At 33.5% G+C, this 21,382-nt stretch overlaps 3 protein-coding genes across 4 annotated transcripts; 1 reads left to right on the plus strand and 2 right to left on the minus strand.

Annotated features, from left to right (window-relative positions):
- Nucleotides 1-1,158: 1,158 nt before the first annotated feature.
- On the plus strand, nt 1,159-3,868 carry LOC118044199 (CBL-interacting serine/threonine-protein kinase 10). The gene is made up of 2 exons (XM_035052404.2): nt 1,159-1,317; nt 1,907-3,868. The coding sequence occupies exon 2, from the start codon at nt 2,276-2,278 to the stop codon at nt 3,641-3,643; it is 1,368 nt and encodes a 455-aa protein (XP_034908295.1). The 5' UTR covers nt 1,159-1,317; nt 1,907-2,275; the 3' UTR covers nt 3,644-3,868.
- A 1,738-nt stretch (nt 3,869-5,606) lies between these two features.
- LOC118044198 (uncharacterized) lies at nt 5,607-8,872 on the minus strand. The gene is made up of 4 exons (XM_035052402.2): nt 8,606-8,872; nt 7,966-8,104; nt 7,076-7,209; nt 5,607-6,984 (listed from the first exon to the last, which is right to left on the minus strand). Exons 1-4 carry the CDS (start codon nt 8,749-8,751, stop codon nt 5,778-5,780), a joined length of 1,626 nt encoding a protein of 541 aa, XP_034908293.1. The 5' UTR covers nt 8,752-8,872; the 3' UTR covers nt 5,607-5,777.
- A 5,776-nt stretch (nt 8,873-14,648) lies between these two features.
- On the minus strand, nt 14,649-20,276 carry LOC118044201 (uncharacterized). Of its 2 annotated transcripts, none has more exons than XM_073406472.1 (12): nt 20,122-20,276; nt 18,854-19,755; nt 17,856-17,968; nt 17,646-17,765; nt 17,385-17,472; nt 16,906-16,997; nt 16,718-16,819; nt 15,863-15,972; nt 15,640-15,727; nt 15,513-15,548; nt 15,328-15,417; nt 14,649-15,081 (listed from the first exon to the last, which is right to left on the minus strand). In XM_073406472.1, exons 2-11 carry the CDS (start codon nt 19,707-19,709, stop codon nt 15,334-15,336), a joined length of 1,689 nt encoding a protein of 562 aa, XP_073262573.1. In that variant the 5' UTR covers nt 19,710-19,755; nt 20,122-20,276; the 3' UTR covers nt 14,649-15,081; nt 15,328-15,333. The 2 variants fall into 2 exon arrangements, with proteins under 2 accessions (XP_073262573.1, XP_034908297.1); XM_035052406.2 differs by having other exon boundaries at nt 15,323-15,417.
- Between the last annotated feature and the right edge of the window lie 1,106 nt (nt 20,277-21,382).

Below are 21,382 nucleotides of genomic sequence, written 5' to 3' on the forward strand. Positions count from 1 at the left end.
TATATTTTGTTTGAAAATATATTAAAATAATATTTTTTATTTTTAAAAAAATATTTTTTACATCACAAAATCAAAATAATCTGAAAATATAAAATATATTAATTCAAAATAAATAAATTTTATTTTAAAAAAGTATATTTTTAAAATACAAAAATAAACCAAAGATCCCTTTAATCTAAGTTTAGATTCCTCAATCATATATATATATATATATATAAACAATAAAGGAACCTAAAGATTAAGGAAATATAGGTATGTGTGTTCGCATGCATATGTGTGTATTTATGTATATATGAGGATCCAACTCTGCTCCCTATTTTTATTTATAGCATGATCCTTTTGTCAATTTTCATTAAACACCATTCATTCGTGATGGTGTTAGACCATTCCATTATTTGTTTTAGATTAAATGTGTTATTTAACTTATAGTTTTTAAATTTAATTTATCTTAAAAAAATCAATCAGATAATTTATTTATTGGAATTCTAACTCGGATAAGACTTTATCTTAAACTATTTTAAATATTGACTAATCCAAACCCCAGTAACTCAATGGATTGATCTTAAAACTTAATTAAATTAACTTCAATTATTTTTTTATCCATGGAAATATTATTTAAATTTAAATTTTTTTTATTTTTATTCAAAAAGTATTTTGAATCAAACCCAGCTACCCGAACACTCGTCGGTCAACTACTTTTGAGTTTGCTCGGTCACTTTCGGAACATTTATTAGAGGAGATGCATGTATTCGTTAGTAATTTTTTAGTATATCCTTCATGCCAAAGAATTGTACTTTTCCATTAATTTCTTATTATAATCAACACAAGATATTTTCAATAACTATGATTAGCACGATTGACGATTTGGTTGATGTATTCAAATCATCTAAAATAATCAAATATAACTACTTTGAAGTTTGAACCCTTTACAATCCTAGCCACTAACTATAGTTTTTTTTTTTTTTTTTTTTTGCAATTGATTGAAGGACGAGAGGGAAAAACAATTGGGGAATGGTGTTAGGATAAAATAATAAAAGGACTAAAATAAGATAAATTTGAAAGAATGGGACCAAATATAACATTAACCAAACAACATGTACCTAATTACATTTTCAAGTATCTAGGATCAAGACATGCCATGTAAAGTGCTTTAAGGTTTCGTATTACTACAGTCCTTTTATTTTCATTACCAAATCTAAACTGTTACAGACCGAACAAGGAAAAAAAAAAAAAAAACAGAGAGAGATAGAGAGACAAGGTTGTCTATCTGTGGTTTGCTTTTTTTGTCCTGTTTTGGTTTCTTTCAACTCAACAAAGGTAAGCTCAAGTGACTCTTTCTTGAATTTTCCATTTTTTTTCTAGATTTTGTGGGTATTTTTTTATTTAATTCTGGTGCTGGTTTTTGTAGAAATGTTTAACTCTGTGGTGGTTTGATTGTTGTTTGATCATTGGTGTGTGAAAGTTTTCATCTTTTTTATGAGAGGTTTTGTGGGGAAGTTTCAGTTTTTTGAAAGGCTTAATCTTTGAGATCAATAGTGATTAAATCTGCAAACTGTTGTTGTTATACTGTTTAGTGAGCGATTGAAGGGGTTTGGCTATGAAGTTTTTGATGAGATAGCAAGGGTTTATTAGCCTATGTTGGCTTTTTAGTTCCAAAAGAAGCAGACTTTGTGATTTGTTTGAAATTAATTTTCATAACCATGAATTCTCTTTTTGTTTATTCATGGTGTATGAAGGCAAGGGTTTTGGAAAGTGGGGGTTGAGGATATAACAAATGTGAAAGTTGCTTTGCAAATTTCTTAGCTACAAATTTGGTGGATTTCTTAGCATGTCAATTTAATAATTTTTTTTGGTTTTCTGTTTGCTCTTTTGTTGCTCAAGTTATAAATCCTGTTTGTTTGTGTAGATTTACTGGTATCCTGCTGAAGGTGTATCATTTACGCTATGTCTCAGCATTCTTAAGGTGATCTTTGACCAAGAAAACCCTGGGAATGCTGCATGATGTGCTTGAGTGTTTGGATGTCCATCTCCGAAGCCCATCAGGTTCCAGCTTTGTTGGAGCTTCCCTTATTTGTTTTTGATGAGATTGGATTCGGAAATTATTATTCATCTTGCTTTTGTGCTCAAAAGCACCATGGACCTTCAAGATGGTATGATATTTGTGAAGACGGTCGAGCCGCTTCTTCATTATATATAGATCCTGCTATTCAGGTTGAATAAAATATATAGGAGGAGAGTGCTGTATATTATAGTGTATTAGCATTTTTAGCTTGGAATGGAAAATAAACCTAGTGTGTTGACACAGAAGTATGAAGTGGGGAGATTGCTTGGCCAAGGCACCTTTGCCAAGGTGTATTTTGCAAGGAACATCAAAACCAACCAGAGTGTAGCCATTAAATTAATTGAGAAAGAGAAGGTCTTGAGGGTTGGGCTTGTTGATCAGATCAAGAGAGAAATATCTGTAATGAGACTTGTTAGACACCCTAATATCATTCAACTTTACGAGGTGCTGGCCACCAAAAGTAAGATTTTCTTTGTATTGGAATATGCTAAAGGTGGTGAACTCTTTAACAAGGTCGCAAAAGGAAGGTTAAAGGAGGATGCTGCCAGGAAATATTTTCAACAGCTGATCAATGCAGTTGATTTCTGCCACAGCAGGGATGTTTATCATCGTGATATAAAGCCAGAGAACCTGTTGTTGCATGATAATGAGAATCTAAAGATTAGTGATTTTGGGTTGAGTGCCCTCGCCGAATCCAAGCGACAAGATGGATTACTCCACACAACTTGTGGGACACCTGCATATGTTGCTCCTGAAGTGATCAAAAGGAAAGGTTATGATGGTGCTAAGGCTGATATTTGGTCCTGTGGCGTGGTTTTGTTCGTGTTATTGGCTGGTTATCTCCCATTTCATGATACAAATTTGATGGAGATGTACAAAAAAATTGACAAAGCAGAGTTCAAATGCCCTAGTTGGTTTCCAACAGATGCTCGTAAGTTGCTGCGTAAGATCCTGGATCCAAACCCCAATACAAGGATCTCCATTGCTGAGATTAAGGAAAGTTCTTGGTATAGAAAAGGGTTGCCTAGACAAAGTAAAACTGAAACAGAAGGCAGGGAGGCAGCTTCTCTGGGTAGGAATGGTTCTGGTCCTTCTGAGAATAGCAATGTGGCCTGTGAGGCAAAGCAAGAATCAGCCAAACCTCCGTACTTAAATGCTTTTGATATCATTTCCCTTTCTGCTGGATTTGATCTATCAGGATTATTTGACGATAAGTATCCGAACAGAGAAGCAAGATTTACATCTGCACAACCAGCCTCAGTCGTCATCTCCAAACTGGTAGATATTTCTAAGTGTCTAAAGCTGAAGGTTATGAAGAAAGATGCAGGTTTGTTGAAAATGGAAGGAATGAAAGAAGGTAGAAAGGGGCTGTTGGCCATTGATGCTGAGATCTTTGAACTGACTCCAAATTTCCATTTGGTGGAGCTGAAGAAGGCTAATGGAGATACACTGGAATATCAGAAGATATTGAACGAAGATATAAGGCCTGCTCTCAAAGATATTGTTTGGTTGTGGCAGGGTGAGCAAGAACCACAACAGCAGCAGCAGCAAGAACCGCAGCAGCAGCAGCTGCAGCAATGACATTGACCAAACTATTAGTAACAGTTTGCTTCAGATATTCTCTTAATGCCATTTTTTCCGCTATAGGTTGTGTTTGTACAATTTCTTATACTTCTCGTTTTTTCTACTTTTGTGCTTGTACTTGTGAGTGTTATAGTCCTCTGACCTCCCTCAATAAACTTGCTCGTATTTGCTATATGATAAACGATGACTTCACTTTCAATGCACATAACTCTCATTCTTGAATTTCGTGTCCTGACATCCTATGATTTTCCTTTATAACATTTTCCAGGCATTCTCTATCGTCATTTTCAGTTTTTGTTTTTGCATGCACTGAAAGTTAATATTATGACCTGGATTTTCCAGGAGGATCACCTTGCATCAGTAGCCGATATATATCGGTAAGAGCAAAAGAATGCTTCCTCTTGACGACGACTTTTTTTATATTTATTATTATTTAGATTGCAAGAAGAGGTACAAAAATTGTTTTGCATCCAGCCTATTTTGAAATCCTTTTCAGTTTCAAAAGATTAGTTCTTGATTATGTTCCATCTCAGAAATTATCTTCTCTAATGCGCTATGGTCTTGTCAAGTATTTTCTGTGGTGCAATGTTCCCGTCAATGATACAAACTTCATGTAGCACGAGATTTTGCACTTGTAGCCCATGAACTTTCTTTGGAAGTTGGTAGGAAACAGTTGGTTGAACTTTTCTAACAGAAACATACACGTGTGCACAAATGTGTACTTAATTATAGGTAGATTTCACATGTACACCTGGAGAACACATTGAAGTGGAGCACCCCTGCCCAGAAAAAAAAAAAATTATCCTGTTGGGAAATTGCTCCTTTTCCATGTCCAAATAGGAAACTTGTGCCCTTGCCTCATGTGTGTCTGAAAGTTGTGCCAACATGATTCAGATTCCCATGTCCGGTCCAAGTAATAGGTAAGATTCACTTGGGTTCACATGGACACAGACCTACCAGCCTTGGTAAAGATCCTTTTTTGACAGGATAGGAGGATGATGATGTTTGATTACCAGGACCCTCGTTGATTCTTATTATCTTGATTAAAAGCAAGCAAGTGGTGCAATAATCATGTGATTGATAACGTGGGCTCCCGGGTTTATGTGGTTAATAGTATTTCCAATTGTCCTCATCTCTCGACAAACCCACATGACCCCTGATCGGAAATGTTCTTTAGCCTATCCCGTGCTCCCACATAATGATGGGACCAACTGGGACAGTTTGCTTGGAAAATATTTCCTTGAAAAGTCTGAAAATGGCTTGATATGATATTTCTTTAGATATATCTGGATTTTTTACCAAATTTATCACTTATCATCACTTGTGATGTCTAAAACGTACAAATCAAATTTCTGTTGTTTTCCAGCTGATGTTTTCTGAAAGAATTCCAAACCAAGGGTATTAATTTCTTCAAAAACAAAAAAAGAAAATGGCCACTAATGCATCTTAATCATGAATGCTAAAGATTTATGGTATTTACTATTGATGACATACACCCATGATTTTCAAGACTATATTCTTAAAAGTAAAATAAGTCATCATTATCAGGGAAATAGTTTTCCTGATGCTTCTTGTGGCTTCCAGTTTAAATAACAATATTCATCGTCATGTCAAAGAATTCAACCTCAAATGTAGGTGTAAAGGAGAAGGTTCAATAGCGAACTCTACAGCTCCCATGCAGACAGTCTGTTAGGACTTGGAAGCACATCAAGACACAGGTTTCCCCGCTTTCTGAAATGGTGCAGGTTCCATAGTCATGTCCAGGTTAAGGAGTAGAAAAGGATGTAAGTTGAAGGCCATTCCTATTAGATTACTTGACAGAAGTTGAAGCTCAGCTTATCCTTAGCAGACTGATAAAGGAGGAGCATGACAAATATAATAGACCAGTGCCAATCTAAGAAGCAGTTTAAAGATCTGAAACAGATTGCAGAGTCCAACTAAATCCCATTGTGCAACTAGCAAGCATGAAAACACCTGATATTATATCAGTAAATGATCCCAACAGGATGGGTGAGAATAGTTATTGTTACAATATAATTACGCCAAAGCAGATTCTGCAGAATCAAACTGTGTACTTATTTCTTTATTTTTTGCTATTATGTCCCACACTAGGTAATTGGACAAACTCGGGCTAAGTCAAATCAATAATTACAGGATACGTAGGAGAAACTCTCCTCTTCTTGCTGTCTGAACTAATTCTGCATTCTAGAGATGGAGACGATAAATCTACAATCTCAATTTCCCGAGGGATGGATGAACTTCGGTTCAGTTGTTTATCTTTACCAGTGTTTATTTTGCTTGAGAGCTTCTTCCATCTTGGCCAATCCAATTCGGAAGCATCCTCGTCGATCAATGTCAATACATCCCTATCTCTAGTCTCTCTATCAGAAAAGTCTGTAACAATTGAAGATGCTTGCCTTGCTGGCTGATTCATGAAACCAAATGGTTGGGCATGATCTGGTTCTGGAGAGGGTGGATCTCTTTGGTCTTGCATGCCATATGGTTCAGACCATCCAAATTGTTCATGAGAAGTCTTGTTAATGCTATGTGGATAATCTGCAGAAGTATAAGCATCCACGCATGTTTCTACAGCTCCACTTGTATAAGTAGCTTCAACATCTTTGCTAGTAACTAATTCCTTCCCCCTCTTCAAATCCAATTCAGAAACATTCTCATCAATCAATGTCAATACATCCTTATCTTCAGTCTCGCTCATAGAAAAGGTAGTGACAATTGAAGTTGATTTTCTCGCTAGTGTGTTCATCGAAAATGCTTTTCTCGCTAGTGAATTCATGAAATGAAAAGGCTGTGCACGACCGAGTTCTGGAGAAGATGGCTCCCTTTGGTCTTGCTTATCATATTCTTCAAACCATTTGATTTGCTCGTCAGAAGTCTTTTCAATGCTATGTGCACAATCTGTAGCATCTGCATGTGTTTCTTTTACAGTTCCACATGTGTTCCCAGATTCGTTAAATGTTTTGTTTACAGGTCCACTGCTGTTACAAGCTTCCCTATCTTCTGTTTCACCATATTCACCTTCAAAGATAATCTCCTCCCTTCCATTATAGCATGGAACCTTATCCATGGAGGAATCATCCAGCTCCACCAAGTTTGCATCAACCATTCCACTTCCATCACAACTAGCTCTCTCATATTCCTCTTCACCATCCCAGGCATCTTCATCATCTCTCTCTTCAAACAAATTATCAACCAAATCAGAATAGCAGGGAAGCTCATTCATGGGGCAAATTTGGACCTTCATGTTCTTTGGCAAGCTTGGACACCCAGCAGAATGCACTTTGTATTTCGTTGAGAAATAGTTTACTGTGATGTTCAAGCTAATCATACAAAGAGAAACATTCAGTATTTGATATATCAAACCTTGAGATGAAGTTATGTCTATTTACTTCTACATAGAATAAGTTGTACCTCTGCCAAGATGGGAGGTTAAGCATTGTGTAAGCAAGTTTAATCTTGTTGGCAACTCCCGAGAAGGATTTAAATGCGGCAGCTGCCTGCCTGACAGCCACTGACTCTGTTGGGTGCTGCCATGCCCATTCAAACTGCAGGTTTGCATCCAATTACACATTTCATATGTTAGCACTACAATATGTATTGCAACTAATGACAAGGTGGTGGTAAGCACTAAACCCTGCCCAAGATCTTAAAACTCTGGTCTTACAGGTAAAGTGAAGACTAGTTTTGACAGGCTATAAAAACTGTAAGCTCAAGATTATACAACAGCTCCAAAGACAGTTTTTTATTTTTTATTTTTCATGGTGTCATTTCAAAAGCGCAGTTTTGAAAATGTATAATCAAATAATTTCTCCAAGAAAAAAACCTTGGCTATGATTCCAAATGCCTACCAAGTACAACTTGGTCGAAGAAAGCAATCACAAATGAGCCAGTTCTTTAATTCTTTTGGGCATACATTATCAATGCAACCCCCACCAGGAGGCAACCAAGTTGACTCTGCACAAAATGTATAAGACATGCTGCTAGATATTGTTTATAATCCCTGACAAGGTGAAAAGAATAAAATAAAAAAAGGAAGCCGATATCATAAGGAACCTCTGAAACAGGAGCAGGCAAATGCAAACTGCCAAAATCCAAAGCATGATAGCTAAGACCAATCTTAATTTCAGTTATAGACTAGTAAAGAAACCGTCAGAGGCCATGTTTTTAAGTTTGGCTGGAGATAATCTACTCTTTTCTAGACGCTTGTATCGACACAAATAAACGATAAAACTGCTTCAACATGCTATAAGAATCTAAAGCCAAGAGTAAATAAGCAGTTAAAAAGAACAAAAAGAAATAACCTGCAAAGCAGCAACATTAGTTGGGAAACCATAAACGCAGATAACCATTTCCCATGGCCTTCTTTTCTTAGTCCTGCATGCTCCACTTCTAAGCTCACCATTATGTTGCCTAATTCTCCGCCGCGGATTCACTGTAAATCTGCAACAAACCCAGCCCTTCCACGCTTCAAAATAAAAACCAAAAAGAGAAAAGCCTGTCCTAGCTTGGATAAAGATCAAATCCTTTTTATTATCACAAATAAAGGACTCTAGAAGCAACAAGCTTTGCCATTAAAAATTGGTTTCAAGTAATGGGTCGATACAAAAATCTGAAACAAAGATCATATGGCCCCACAAAACAATTGATCACCACATCACCAGTCAATCAAACCCTTAATAGATTGATCAATTTTTTTTCCTTACATTGAATACTCTAAAAAGCAATCAACTTTGCCACTGAAATTGGGTTTCAAGTGCTGGGGCAAAAGAAAAAAAGAGGTATCAAGATTGAATACACCCAGAAAGGAAATGATCTAAACATTTATAAATCAATCAAATACTAACCCTTTATTGATTGATCAACAAAAATACATAAAAATCAAAGAATACACCAAAATATTAAGATTCAGAAAGCATAAAAAAATGAAAGAAGGAACCAAACCCGATATAGGTATGGCCTTTGAATCTGGGGCAAAGAGAAGTCAAGAGATAGCAAGCGAAGAACCCATTTTTCCCCTTCTCTGCTGCTTCTCCTTCTTCTACTATTTCTTGAGAAGGATTTTTTTGGGGTTTTCTCTTTCTTGTCATTTTTGGGTGTGGAGGATAAGGATCTTTGCTTCTTCCTCCTCTCTGTATCTCTGAGGAACGGAGTTCGATGCAATTCGACCGTTGGTGTAGGGGTTTTATATATATTTCAGATTTTGAATACTTCTGTATTTTTTTAATGAGAATTCTAACGTGAATAATATTAAAATCTACTAATTACTTTTTATGAATAAAAAATACAATTATTATTAAATGAATTATTTAGATTATTACTTATTATTATTAATTCTTTTTTTTTCTTTTTAGAAAATTAATTATTGATTGTTCCTAGAAAATTATCTTGTATATTATACGTGTTTTCTTCTCGATGATATAGGATATTCTCAAACTACATACATATTAATCAAAATTAAGTTCATCAGTTAAACAATTTTAAAAGCATATTTTTCAGATCGACTTGATATATTTAGAAAAAATTAATAAATTTTACTAGATATTACATTAAGGTTTGGATCTAAAATATTAAGGAATAGAATAGATGTTCTTAAACACAACTTTAAAATTATTATACTTATTTAATTTATTTATTGATTTAATAAATGAATACAATATAATTCATACAGCAATTTACTGTTGATTATTAGTGTAAAATTAATTTTTTAAAAAAAACTTCTGTCAAGTTAATATTAAAAAGAAAGGTTTTAGGGCAACTCTTGATTTTTGTCTTGAAAAGAAAACTCTTATTACATAAGATATGTAATACATCGTATCATCCAAATTCAAATTCTTTCATAAAAAGAAAATCTTTTCTGTAGATATATCAATTTGAATTTGAATACAAAATAGGTATATAATGTAGTGTTTTGTTACTATCTGAAATATAAAAGATAAAGATAATTATGATAGGTTCTTTTTATATTTCTTGTATTGTGACAAAAAGGATCCAGTATTGTGAACAGAATGCGATCGCAAAGAAAGCAAGTGTTGTGGCAGAGAAGTTGCTAATTGTAGACAACAACCTGACTGCAGATTTATGGCACTCTGACGTAGTCAAGTATGATTATATATAACTGGCTAGATGAAAAGTTCATGGAAGCCCCAATACCTCAAACTGATAGCTTGTTCGTTCATTTCTTCTAAAACCAAATAAAGCAAAACATGGATGCATGTAGCCAAATTTTCAACCATCATGTATTGTTATCCAGCGTCGATGGAGAAAGCAGAGTCTAAGAATGCAGTTCATGATAGGGTAATCATCAAAGAAACCACCTTTCTGTACTCAGAGTGGCCACCAAATTTACCAAGGAACCAGGATCTGTGCAGCACTAATCTAAACTTTCCATGGATCACCGAAGCAGAGAACATGGATCCTTTTTGTCTACTAGAAATCACAATCTCAAGAGTTTAACATCAGGTTTATTAATTGCCAGACATCCATTTCGGCAAATTACATCTAGCAGCAGAAAAATACCAACTCATGAACGAGAAAAAACTGGAACAACAATGGCCTGAATATACCTAACATTACACAGTCCAATTGAGTATTTCTATATGCACAAAAAGGCATTCAAACATCACTATCACAACATGAGAGAGGCTACTTTAAACCAATCCGTATCTCCAGATAACCAAGAGTAACTTCCCATTTGAATACGTTGCTTCTCAGATATTGTCAGCAACTGTATAAATTTAGCATAAAACACACACATAATAATTTATCGTGGAAAATGGCATATGGCATATAACACACATGCTAGAACACCTACAATATAAATAATGTTCAAGGATATTCAGTTCTAAAGGAGCCACAAGTTGACAGTCTACACTAGCTGTTCAGGTCTGAAAATGTACACCCTTAGCAGATTATCATCCACTCTACAAAACTACTATCATCACCATCCTCCCACAGAAAAAACATCTCCATTTCACCAATCCTGATAGCACCTAGCATACATTTCCTAATTATCACCAACATGATGATCTCTAACTCTTAAACAAGCTTACACACTTTAAGTTCTTGAATAATCAGATCCCAGACACAAATTGAATAGCAACACAGACATCACTATCCATTCTCCAAAAAACCCTAAAAAGTTTTCACACTATCACTAACCCATTTTAAACCAAATACTCCCCTATACATCACAACAAAAGAAACATATATAGAAGGGAAGAATCTCAACAAAATTACAGCATAAAACAAAATACTAAAGAGCAACGCGATATCTAAAAGCCAAAAGGTCTGACCTTTCATTCTTACCAAATGCTAGTCCTAGTAATTACAATTTCATCACCAATACAACAACAGCAACAAATACAAGAACAGAATCTCACCACCGCTACAACATAAATGAAAACACTAAAGATCAACACAACATTTAAAAGCCACAAAGTACTGATCTTTCATTCTTATTAAATGCTAATAGTACAAAGTACTGATCTTTCATTCTTACTAAATGCTAATATTACTTTACAAGTTACAATTCCACAACCAATACAACAACAACGATTTCCAAATGGGGTCTATTTTTCCAATTGGATTGCAGTAACACACAACCATTACTAGAAAAATGAAAACCTGAAGACCCTTGTAAATTCCATTACCTACAGAAACAAAAACTCCAAAAAGCAATCAACTTTCACGTTTTGAGGAAAAACCCAATTGCCTCCACAAGTATTTCCCACTTGCCATATCCACCAATGTCCAAAACCCCATTTCCACCCCTGACTTTACCTGCAAAGTTTCAACGAGAAGATCAAAAATTTACCCAAAATAAGAAAAACCAGAAATAGAGACAGAACAAGGGTAACTATTGCACACCTTTGAGAACCGAGAAGAAGAATCAGATGGATGGAGATAATTCCTGTTGCTGTCGGTGGTGATGGTGGAATTGTCATCATCTCCAGTGTCGGTGCTGGCGGAGAAAGGGCGGGACTTGAGGTTTTTTATAACAAAAAAACCGGCAAGAGTGGCGGAGAGGAATACCAGAATCAGCCTCAATGGGCACATTGTTAGTATTACGTGTCAAATTTGAGAAATATAAGAGATAAATAATCTTTTGTTGTTTGTATTATTATTAAGAAGAAGAAGAAGAAGGTTGTTCGGTTTAAGTTTTGTCAAAAACAAAAAATGGTTTAGAGAAAGGAAAGGAATAGAGAGGATAGAAAACTTGGTGTACTTGGAAGAATCAATGGGCATGGTGGGGTCTAATACGGGGGGCTGCTGCTCGTGATTTTTTCTAATAAATAATGGGATTAGAAAGAATAGTCAATGGTGATATTCTGATGATTTTGCAATCAATTTTGTATAGGATTAGCTTATGGGGTGACTTGGTATCGTCTGGAAGATGTACTTGTCACTATTTAAAAATGTGGTGTAAATCACATTTTACAAAAATTTTATATTTTTTTTATTAAAAATTAATATTATTTTTTTATTTTAGATTGTTTTGATGTGCTAATATCAAAAATAATTTTTAAAAAATAAAAAAAAATACAGGGTACTTATCACCATTTAAGAATGTGGTGTAAATCACGTTCCACAAAAATTTTAAATTTTTTAAAAATTAATTTTTTTTTTTAATGTTCTGAATTATTTTGATGCGCTAATCTCAAAAATAATTTTTAAAAAATATATTATTTTAATGTATTTCGGCACGAAAAAACATTTTAAAAAGTAACTACAGTCACACTCCCTAAAAACCCGGTCCAGACTATTAATTGGGTAAACTTGAATTAATCAAAATAATTCTGTTTAAATTAAAATAATATTATTTTTTAAAAAAATAAAAATAAAATAAATCATGTTTTGATAAAATCATATGTTCAGATTGACCAAATAAAACTGAATTAACTCTAAATAAATTTTATTTTTATACTTAATGTAGTTTCAAAATGGATAGGTTGGGTCTGGGATCGAAGTAAGACCAAACTGTGATTATTGCCTTATCTCTTCTGCACCAAAATATCATAATAGTTTGTAATGAATTAGCTTTGAAATTAAGAACATCAAGAAATTAAGGGAAGTAGAAAAGTCTGAAAAAAGAAAAGAAAAAAAAAAAAGTTGGTGTGGTGTGAGAAGGAATGTTGTTTAATTCAAGTTGACGGGTTGAAAGATGAGAAAAGGCAATAATTCCTTGAGTGACTTCTCTGTTTGTTTGCAGGAAAGTGAATTCCTGAAAAGTGAATTCTGGCGTGCTTGGAAAATAGTTTTGTTTATTGAGGAACAAAATCTTACAAATTAAAAATTTGAATGAGAATGAAATTGAACACAACATTTAACAAAAGCAATTCAAAACAAATTTAAACCATATTTTGGAAAAAGGTTAAGTATTTAACAAAGAGAATTCTTCAAACAAGTTTTAATGGAGTCAAAAATAACAAAGTCAACCATGGCGCAATAGTGCTTGGAGGGTTGCGTCCCTTTTTTTCTCCGGCCCTCTTTGTTAATGCTAGAGATTGTGACATTCTCCAACTCACCTCCATTTTGTTTTTGTTTTTTAATGATTTGGAAAAATTTTAATAATTTATTTTGTTTTAAATTTTCTTTTATATTTTAATATATTTTTAAATAAAAAATACTTTAAAAAATAACCGCTATTACATTTTTAAATAACCCTTTAGTATCTCAATCACACTCTTGGTAGCTTGTTTGTTGCCCTAACAAGTTATTGTTAAAACTGTGTTTTATTCTATTATAATTTAAAAATATTTAATTAATTAATATACATCATAGTTTGATATACATCCTGCTAAAAATTTTCTTTTGAAACTGTAGTTTTAAAAAAACTATAATTTGTAATTTTTTCTAATCTATTTAAAAAAAAAAAAAAAAAAAAACCTCGATTGAAATGTCATAATACTGAACATATTAAAGTATAAAAAAACAAAGGGAATAAATCTCATGTATGAGAAGCTGTCTCTGCCACGAAATGAAGCAAGCTCTGAATTGGATTAGTCAATCAAATTGATGGAGGAAGATGTCATCTTTTTGGCCTTTTGTCAAGCTCATCAAGATAATCTAGCTTATGTTACAACCACAACTTGCTCCCCTTGTGATATTTCACTCACTCATTTAGTCCACCACTAGTTTATAAATTTTCTTTAAAATAAACATAAAGAAAAATATGGCTAGTTTTGCTAATGTATTTTCTATTTTTAAGTAAAATATTGATTATGAATTAATTAAAAATTTAATGTATCCGAAGCAAAAAAAAAAATTCTTAAACATTGTGACAATAATTTTTTTTATTGACTCAAATTAACCGAAGTATCTAGCCAAATCCATTACTTGAATTGAATAGGAAATAAAAACACAAAAATCATTATAATATTTATTTTATTATGATTAAAAAGATATTGCTTAAACACTTTTAGTAGAATAAATTAGTCCATTAGAATTTAATATAATTTAGAAATGAAGATATTTTGAATTTAATTTCTAAATTCTAAATTCAATTTTAAATAATAACTCAAATATGTTCTTAATTAATTTGAAAAATTCAATAAATTTATTTATTTATAATATTTTAAAAAATAATTTATAAAAAAATAAATTTAAATTTTTTAAAAAAAACAAACAAGTTAGGCTACGAACATGGACTAACTTGAATTAAAAAGTCCAAGGCAGAACTAGGTTTTTTTATTTTGATTTTTTTTTCCGCAATCAATAACAATTTATTTGATTCTTATTATCTTTAAGATGGTTAAAAATTCAGGAAAAATAATGATTGTATTTTTCTAGAATTCATTTTCATTGAAAAATAATAAACCAATCTTTATGAGAGAAAAGTTACCTAGTGTATCAATGCAGTGGATTGTGAATTAACCATGCACAAGTTCAATTCCTGTCATTAGTATTAACCATGTACGGGCAGATGTTCATATGTAATTTTTTTTCTTTATCCTAGAATTTACTTTAAAATTTAATAAAATATAAATAAGAAACAATAAGACCCATAAGCCTAGATTTTATTGTTTCAACACCATTAGGTCCCTCAACAACAAAATCACAAACGCCCTCAGTTCAGTTTTTTGTCATATATCTTGATTCTATGAGGCTTCTTCCTCACACAACATGCCAATGAGCTACGAAGATACTTTTCAATCTACATAACATTTTCTCCTCATGGGGTAGCAAAATAAAAGATCTGGGAGCGATGAAAAAATTCTGTAAGAGCTGGAATCCAAAGAAGCAATTGATGTTGACAATTTTCAACTCTGAAGGCATCATCTTTCTCGCTGAAATGGACATGTTATTCACACTCAGCACGCAGATAATGAAAACTGCAGCTTCAAAACTGTCAATAAGCTTTAAGCTTTCAGCTTAGCGACGCCATCTCGAGAACTTTTATGTCAGCTGTGAGCCATGCCCTGCAAGGATAAAATAACTTGTTCAACTACTCAACCATGGACTAGTGAAGGAAAAGGCAGAAAGTAGGGCTACCATATAACCAACCAACCTATCTGCTCCATCACACAAGAATGACTGAGAAAAGTCTGCCGATTTAGTTTACCATTTCCAAACATGTGGAATTATTGATTGGCCAGACCATGCCAAAACTCAAGATTCTAAAATATAAAAATATGTTTGAAAAACAAATGCAGTGCATACCTTACTATGAATTATAGTTTCGCAAAACGAGCAATCTTAGAAAGCACTGTCCTTACGCTTCGAATACCAGCTCCAGATTTTGAGCTCACCATCATCTTAAGTAAAACCAAATTAAAGTTACTTACATCATCACACATTTGAAGGCAAGTAAAACAAATTTAATCCTTTCAGTAAAAAAAATTGGTCATACCACAGGCTGAACTAGAGACTTGTTTGCCTTGAGGCTCTGCACAATTAAATTGGTAGACACTTGTTAGTCTTAAGAGTGTTCTAAACTTTAAGCAAAATTGTCATCTGTGTTTGTGTGCAGAATTCACCTCTTCAATTTGCATGGCACGACGTGCCACATCAATTGGAAACACCAGATCTGTCTTGGTCATGACAACCTGGTATTTAGTCTGGTATCTGTACATGATACAACAACTTTGTTCAGTGTCTACCCAAGTGGATATTACAAATTGAAGCATGCAAGGTAACATGCAATCAAATACTCAAGAATGGTAAAAAAAAATAACAAGCAACCGATCGTGATTTATATACCTTTCCATCAAATCAATGAGTTCATGATCTCTTGGCTTCATACCCCATTTCGTGTCAATAAGAAGGCACACTCTTTTTAGATTAACTCTCATTGAAACATACTCCTTTACCTGCAAAGTTTAACAGTTCTTAAACAACAAGGTAAATGGCATATATGTGCCTATATGTGCCATTATAATTCCCTCTCCCGACAGATCATAAACAAGTGAAAAATTAGAAATGTTTCATCTTCGAATAACCATGTCACCAATTCCCACATTGACTGCAACTACAACATCAAATTTAGAGCCAAATGATGTTGCACTTTGCTTTTAAGTCTCTAGTCTTGAGCATTTGTATTGTATGGCACATGAAAGTCAAGATATGGAGATAACATAATTGATCCTGCATTATTAGATGAATTGCATCAATGATGAACAGCAACTCTGAAGGAAGACGAGACCTTCACCCCACTCTCCAACATATGAAAATGTGAAAAAGTGGGAGTGCACCACAGCAGTAGAGATGTTCTGATGCCAACCAGTTTCGTTACTGACTTTATGAAGACAGACAAACAGCAGATTCTTCACGTAGTGATTCTCACCTTCTGAGCCAGAAGAACCAGTTTTTTTTACGAGGAAAACAATTTAACCATTAGGATTACCAAACATTTCAGAAGTTGAGCAACAACCTCGTGTTTTTGTGGCATAACAAAGCATGCCTAGTAATGGTAAAAGAGAAGGCCAGACAACAATGGTTATCAAAATGGTCTCATATAACAGTTTCCAAGGCACAATAATTTCACAGAACTTAAACTCCAAAACATTCAGCAAGAGGCGCCCAAAAGAACAAAAGTCAATTTCTGTGTGAACTTACCAATTCCTCCCAAGAATCCTTGACTTCTTCTTTTGCATAAGCAAAGCCATATCCAGGCAAATCAACCAAGCAAACGTTTCCCAGCTCAAAGAAATTAATTGTCTGCACAAGAACCGTTCATGTTTTACAAAAGAAATACAAAAAAAAAAAAGACAATAATTAAAAAATTCCCATGGAAATTATAGCACCTGAGTGAGGCCAGGTTTGTCCGATGTCCGTGCAACACCCCATTGTCTAGTAAGTGAATTGAGTAGAGATGACTTCCCGACATTTGACCTTCCTAGCAATGGTAACAATAATACTAAATGTGTCAAAAACTGCAGAGGTTGTAATTCATCACAATTTAAACCTTTTTTTTAAGAAAGGTCATTATTTATACTCCAAAAAGTCAGAGATAACACAATTATAGAAAACCAAAGGATTAAAAGACTGAACACTGAACACCATGAATTAAGATTTAAACAATGCAAGTAGCCATATTATAGGCATTTATGAAACCAGTAAATATTCGCAATTAATGGGATATGTGCATTTTCCATGCAATACTAACAACTGCACACTTGTGACAATGAAAACATAACTCAATACTTAAAATGCACATTGAGAAAAATAAGGAAAAGAAAATGGAGGTAATAAGCATTCAAAATAGTGATAAATTGCACTCTACCTGCAAATGCAATCTCTGGAAGACCAGGAGGAGGGAATGAAGATGCGACCTTTGCAGCAGCAAAAAATGTCAATTTATTCCTAAAAATCTGTTACAAGTAGTTAGTACCTGCTCTGATTATAATCACAACAATAGAAGAAAGAGAGGTCAAAGGTTCACGTAAATTTCCCCACCATTTTCTATGATTAGATTGAAATGAATGGAATGGTTAAGCAATAGATAACAAAACATATCTTAAAGTGGTGGATAGTTTATACACACATTTTCTTCTATTCGTTCTCTGTCAGAACTTGTAGAGAAGGGGATGTTATCTAATGGTGCAGATAGATCAGTGTTGTAGCCTGCTCTTTTCAGCTCAATCAAGCGTCTACGACCTAGAAACTGCCAACATAATTATCTTAAATTACAACACAGGAAATAATATAAATAAATCAATTTTCCAAACATCTGAGCTTTTCTTCAAGCAAATACATTATCTTCTACAAAGGAAAGAATGGAAGGACTAGGTTGAATTGCACGGAATTGTGCATTCATTGACATTCCAGCATCTTTCTCCAATTCTTTTTTCCTCTCTTTGGCACTTTCTGAAAAGCATGTAAGAATGAATCATTGCTCATAAAAAACAGGAGGAAAAATTCACTGTAAAAAACGATGGAAGAAATAAAGTGATTGAAAAATGAAAACTGCCCTAGAAAGAAGACTTCCAAAACTCAAACAAGTAGGATTAAAAAACAATATTGTGGCATGTAAGATATGATCCCAAAACATTTAATGGGCAGCAGTTCAGTTACTAAGTAAAGGGCATCCCCAAATAATTTCAGCTTAGGAAATGAAGAACACAAGACAGACATGAGGGTGGCTTCGGGGGTGATGTTCTCCACATACCCTTTTTTCCACACAAAGAGGAAAAGAAGAAAGCTATTATCAAATATATCCATTATGCAAGAAAACAATGAATCTTTATCTATGCCAGAGAAACTGAACAACTAGTACCATGGACATAAATCTCAAGTATCTTAAATAGTGTAAGAGCCTCGGGAAGCAAGGCCATGTCCTGCTTAATCAAGATGACAGAAGCTCACATTGTTTAAATTTGTTGACAGCAAGAGCAGTCCTGTGTTGCCCTGGCCTTATGATTTACACTTCTCTCTGACCTATTGTCCAACAAAAAGACAGACTAATAGATAGCAAGGATGGACTAACACATGTACATAGCGAACATGGTAATCTCACTAATCCCTACTGACTCCTGAGAAGATTCAATTAAAATGATGAAAGAAGCCTCTTTAGAAATGCTGAATCCACAAATTAAAAGTTAACATTAGTTATTGACTTCTTTTAAAAAGCACCAGAGTTTCTTACTCCATGTTGCATATTCTCAAACCAAAGATGAAATATTAGAAATGGGTAATATGTAGGAGGTAAAAGACCACATATCACAGAAAAGAATAACTCAATAAAACTCATACCATCAGAAATTATTCCATCATCAAGTCGCTTATTCGAGGTATCATATGGATCTAATCTAATCCGCTTTCTCTTATGTGGCTGCTCGTCCGGAGTCTCTGAATCAGCAGGGCTTTTTTTGTTTTGAACACTTTTCTTGATAGAAACTGAAGGAGATACTTTAGCAGATTTGCTTTGACTGTGATCCAAGCGCTTACTTGAGTCATAACTACTTTTTTTTTGTTTCTTCAACAATGCATTCCTCCCACTCTCCAATTTATCTTCCTCTTTCGTTTTGACACTCTGCTTACCAGACTCAAATTTGCTTTTAGTTTGTTTTTTCAACAAACAATTTCTGTCATCATCAAATGTATCCACCTCATTTACCTTGGTATTCCGTTTAACACTAGATACTTGTACGCTAGTATCCTCAACTTTACGAGATGAATGTTTTGTTTCAGATGTAGCAGCCTTCAATTTATTAGAAACCCAAATTGAGCGAAGAGGACCAACAGTTCTACTTTTCCTTTTAACAGAATCATCTGTCACTTGACTTTTCCCTCTCTTAGATAAAGCTTTGCTATTTTTCACCTTTCTGTTATTCGTTGTCCCCTGATCCCCATATTGGTCTGCATAAATTCGCTTCCTTTTCCTATCAGAATTAACAAGTTCAAACCTCCCCTTCCCATAAATCTCATGATCACCCTCTTCTCCACCACCACAACGATCTTTTTTACCTTTTTCTCTCGATTTTAAATTCCTCCGCGCAACATTCTCTTCCTTATAAGACTTATTTCTTTCCTTAGAATTCTTCAATTTTCCAACATCAAGTTTTAGTTTTTTATTAATCTTATACCTTAAACTTGCTTCTGCAGACATTCTCCAATAATTATTCAACAATCCGACTAAACAAGGTAAAACCCACCTGGAAAACATAAATTTCCACATCATTAGAGTGAAAAACCAATCACAAAAACATCAGAAAGAACCAAATATTCAGTAACATTTGCACCATTACAAAAGAAACAACCTCAGTCCAACTCTGCCTAATGCAACTAACTTAACATTAAACAACGAAAACACTGTCAAAAGCTCCATTGTTTAGCATTTCTTCAAGTTCTCAGAAACCAAACAGTGAGCTAACAACAACTATCATTGTTATTATTTTAACACAAAACATAAATAGACAAGAACCTTAAGCATAAAAAAGCAAGAACTCTTCCAACTAAAAATCATAGGCAGGTTATCTTTTTCAAGTACTAAACTAAGAAGTGGAAATGAGTTAAAATACCTTTTCTTGACAGATTCTTTTGTGGGTTCTCTTCAAGTTTCGAACTTTATGAGTTGTGTCTTTCATTTGCCGTTCTCGCTTTTGTTGGCGCTCTGTCTGGACTTAGTTTCTACCCTACCGCCACTCTCTGCCTCCGGAAAAGTAACAACGGTGATTGTGGACTTCATGGGCCGACACTGTGTCTGTGGTTAATGGTAAGAGGCCTAGCTAAGGTTCCATGCCATATTTTCCTATGTTGAGCTTTTATACTGCTAAGCCCACGATTGCAAATTTAATTCAGGAATCATGGCAAAAATAGTTCTTTCCAAGAAAACCCTTGTTTTATGTTAAAAGGGAACACAATTGGGTCCGCTTGGGACTTGGGAGTGTTGTGATTAAAACTATATTTTGTTTTAATTATAATTTTAAAAATATATAATTAATTAATATATATATATATATTATAGTTTTATTTGGATTTTATTGAAAATTTTTTTATTAAGATAAAAGTTATAATTTATAGTTTTTCTTAACCATGTTTTTTTCAACTACAAAACACACACCTAATCTTAGTCTAGTAATTGTGTTGTTCAAATTGTCATCTGCATTTTAAAAAATAAATTAAAATCTCTAAAAAGTTAGTGTTTATGATAAAAGAGGTAAATATAGAAATAATAAAACGTGTTTAGTTGAGAAATGAGACATAGATAAAAAAAAATTAAAAAATAAAAACAATCTATCTTTAAGATAGTTTTAGATTGAATTTTTATCCTTTTAAAACATAAATGACAAGGAAATATGTTTTTTACACACTCGATTTTTTTTTTATCTCTAATATCTCAAAGCGATTAATTATTATTTTAAGATATAAGATATTAGTTTTTATACAGCAATTAATTACTTTTTTGAGATATAAGAGATAATATATACTCTTTAGTTTTTATGCAATATTGCTTTGAGATATAAGATATAAAAATAGCGAGTGTACAAAAACTAGAAAATCATATATATATCATAGCTAACTTAGAAAATTAATTAAATATGAAAATCAAGTAGCTAATAAATAGAAAAGTAATTCAATTCCTATAGAGGAAATTAGAAATTCTCCACAAAAAGCATATAATAAAAGGTTGAGTGATTGAATCACACAAATATAAAGCTATTTCACATATTATAATATTATATTATAATATTTTTTATGAGTTTTTAAAAAATTCAAGTAGATTAGAAGTAAAGCTTACATGTTGGAGTCTTAAAAAATCTAAGTATATTAGAAGCAAGG

This window comes from Populus alba, chromosome 19 (genome assembly GCF_005239225.2).
Source record: "Populus alba chromosome 19, ASM523922v2, whole genome shotgun sequence".
NCBI lineage: Eukaryota > Viridiplantae > Streptophyta > Magnoliopsida > Malpighiales > Salicaceae > Populus > Populus alba.

Bases quoted from the DNA above. Each gene is read 5' to 3' on its own strand.
- LOC118044198 (XM_035052402.2), bottom strand. From the start codon at position 8,751: ATGACAAGAAAGAGAAAACCCCAAAAAAATCCTTCTCAAGAAATAGTA. The intron at 7,210-7,965 runs GTTATTTCTTTT...GCAAACCTGCAG, and splicing joins CTAATGTTGCTGCTTTGCAG to TTTGAATGGGCATGGCAGCA. The intron at 6,985-7,075 runs GTACAACTTATT...TTGTATGATTAG, and splicing joins AACCTCCCATCTTGGCAGAG to CTTGAACATCACAGTAAACT.
- LOC118044201 (XM_073406472.1), bottom strand. From the start codon at position 19,709: ATGTCTGCAGAAGCAAGTTTAAGGTATAAGATTAATAAAAAACTAAAA. The intron at 16,820-16,905 runs GTGCTATAATTT...GTTCTTGTGCAG, and splicing joins ACAAACCTGGCCTCACTCAG to ACAATTAATTTCTTTGAGCT. The intron at 15,728-15,862 runs GTATATAAATCA...TATCATGTACAG, and splicing joins CTCATTGATTTGATGGAAAG to ATACCAGACTAAATACCAGG.
- LOC118044199 (XM_035052404.2), top strand. From the start codon at position 2,276: ATGGAAAATAAACCTAGTGTGTTGACACAGAAGTATGAAGTGGGGAGA.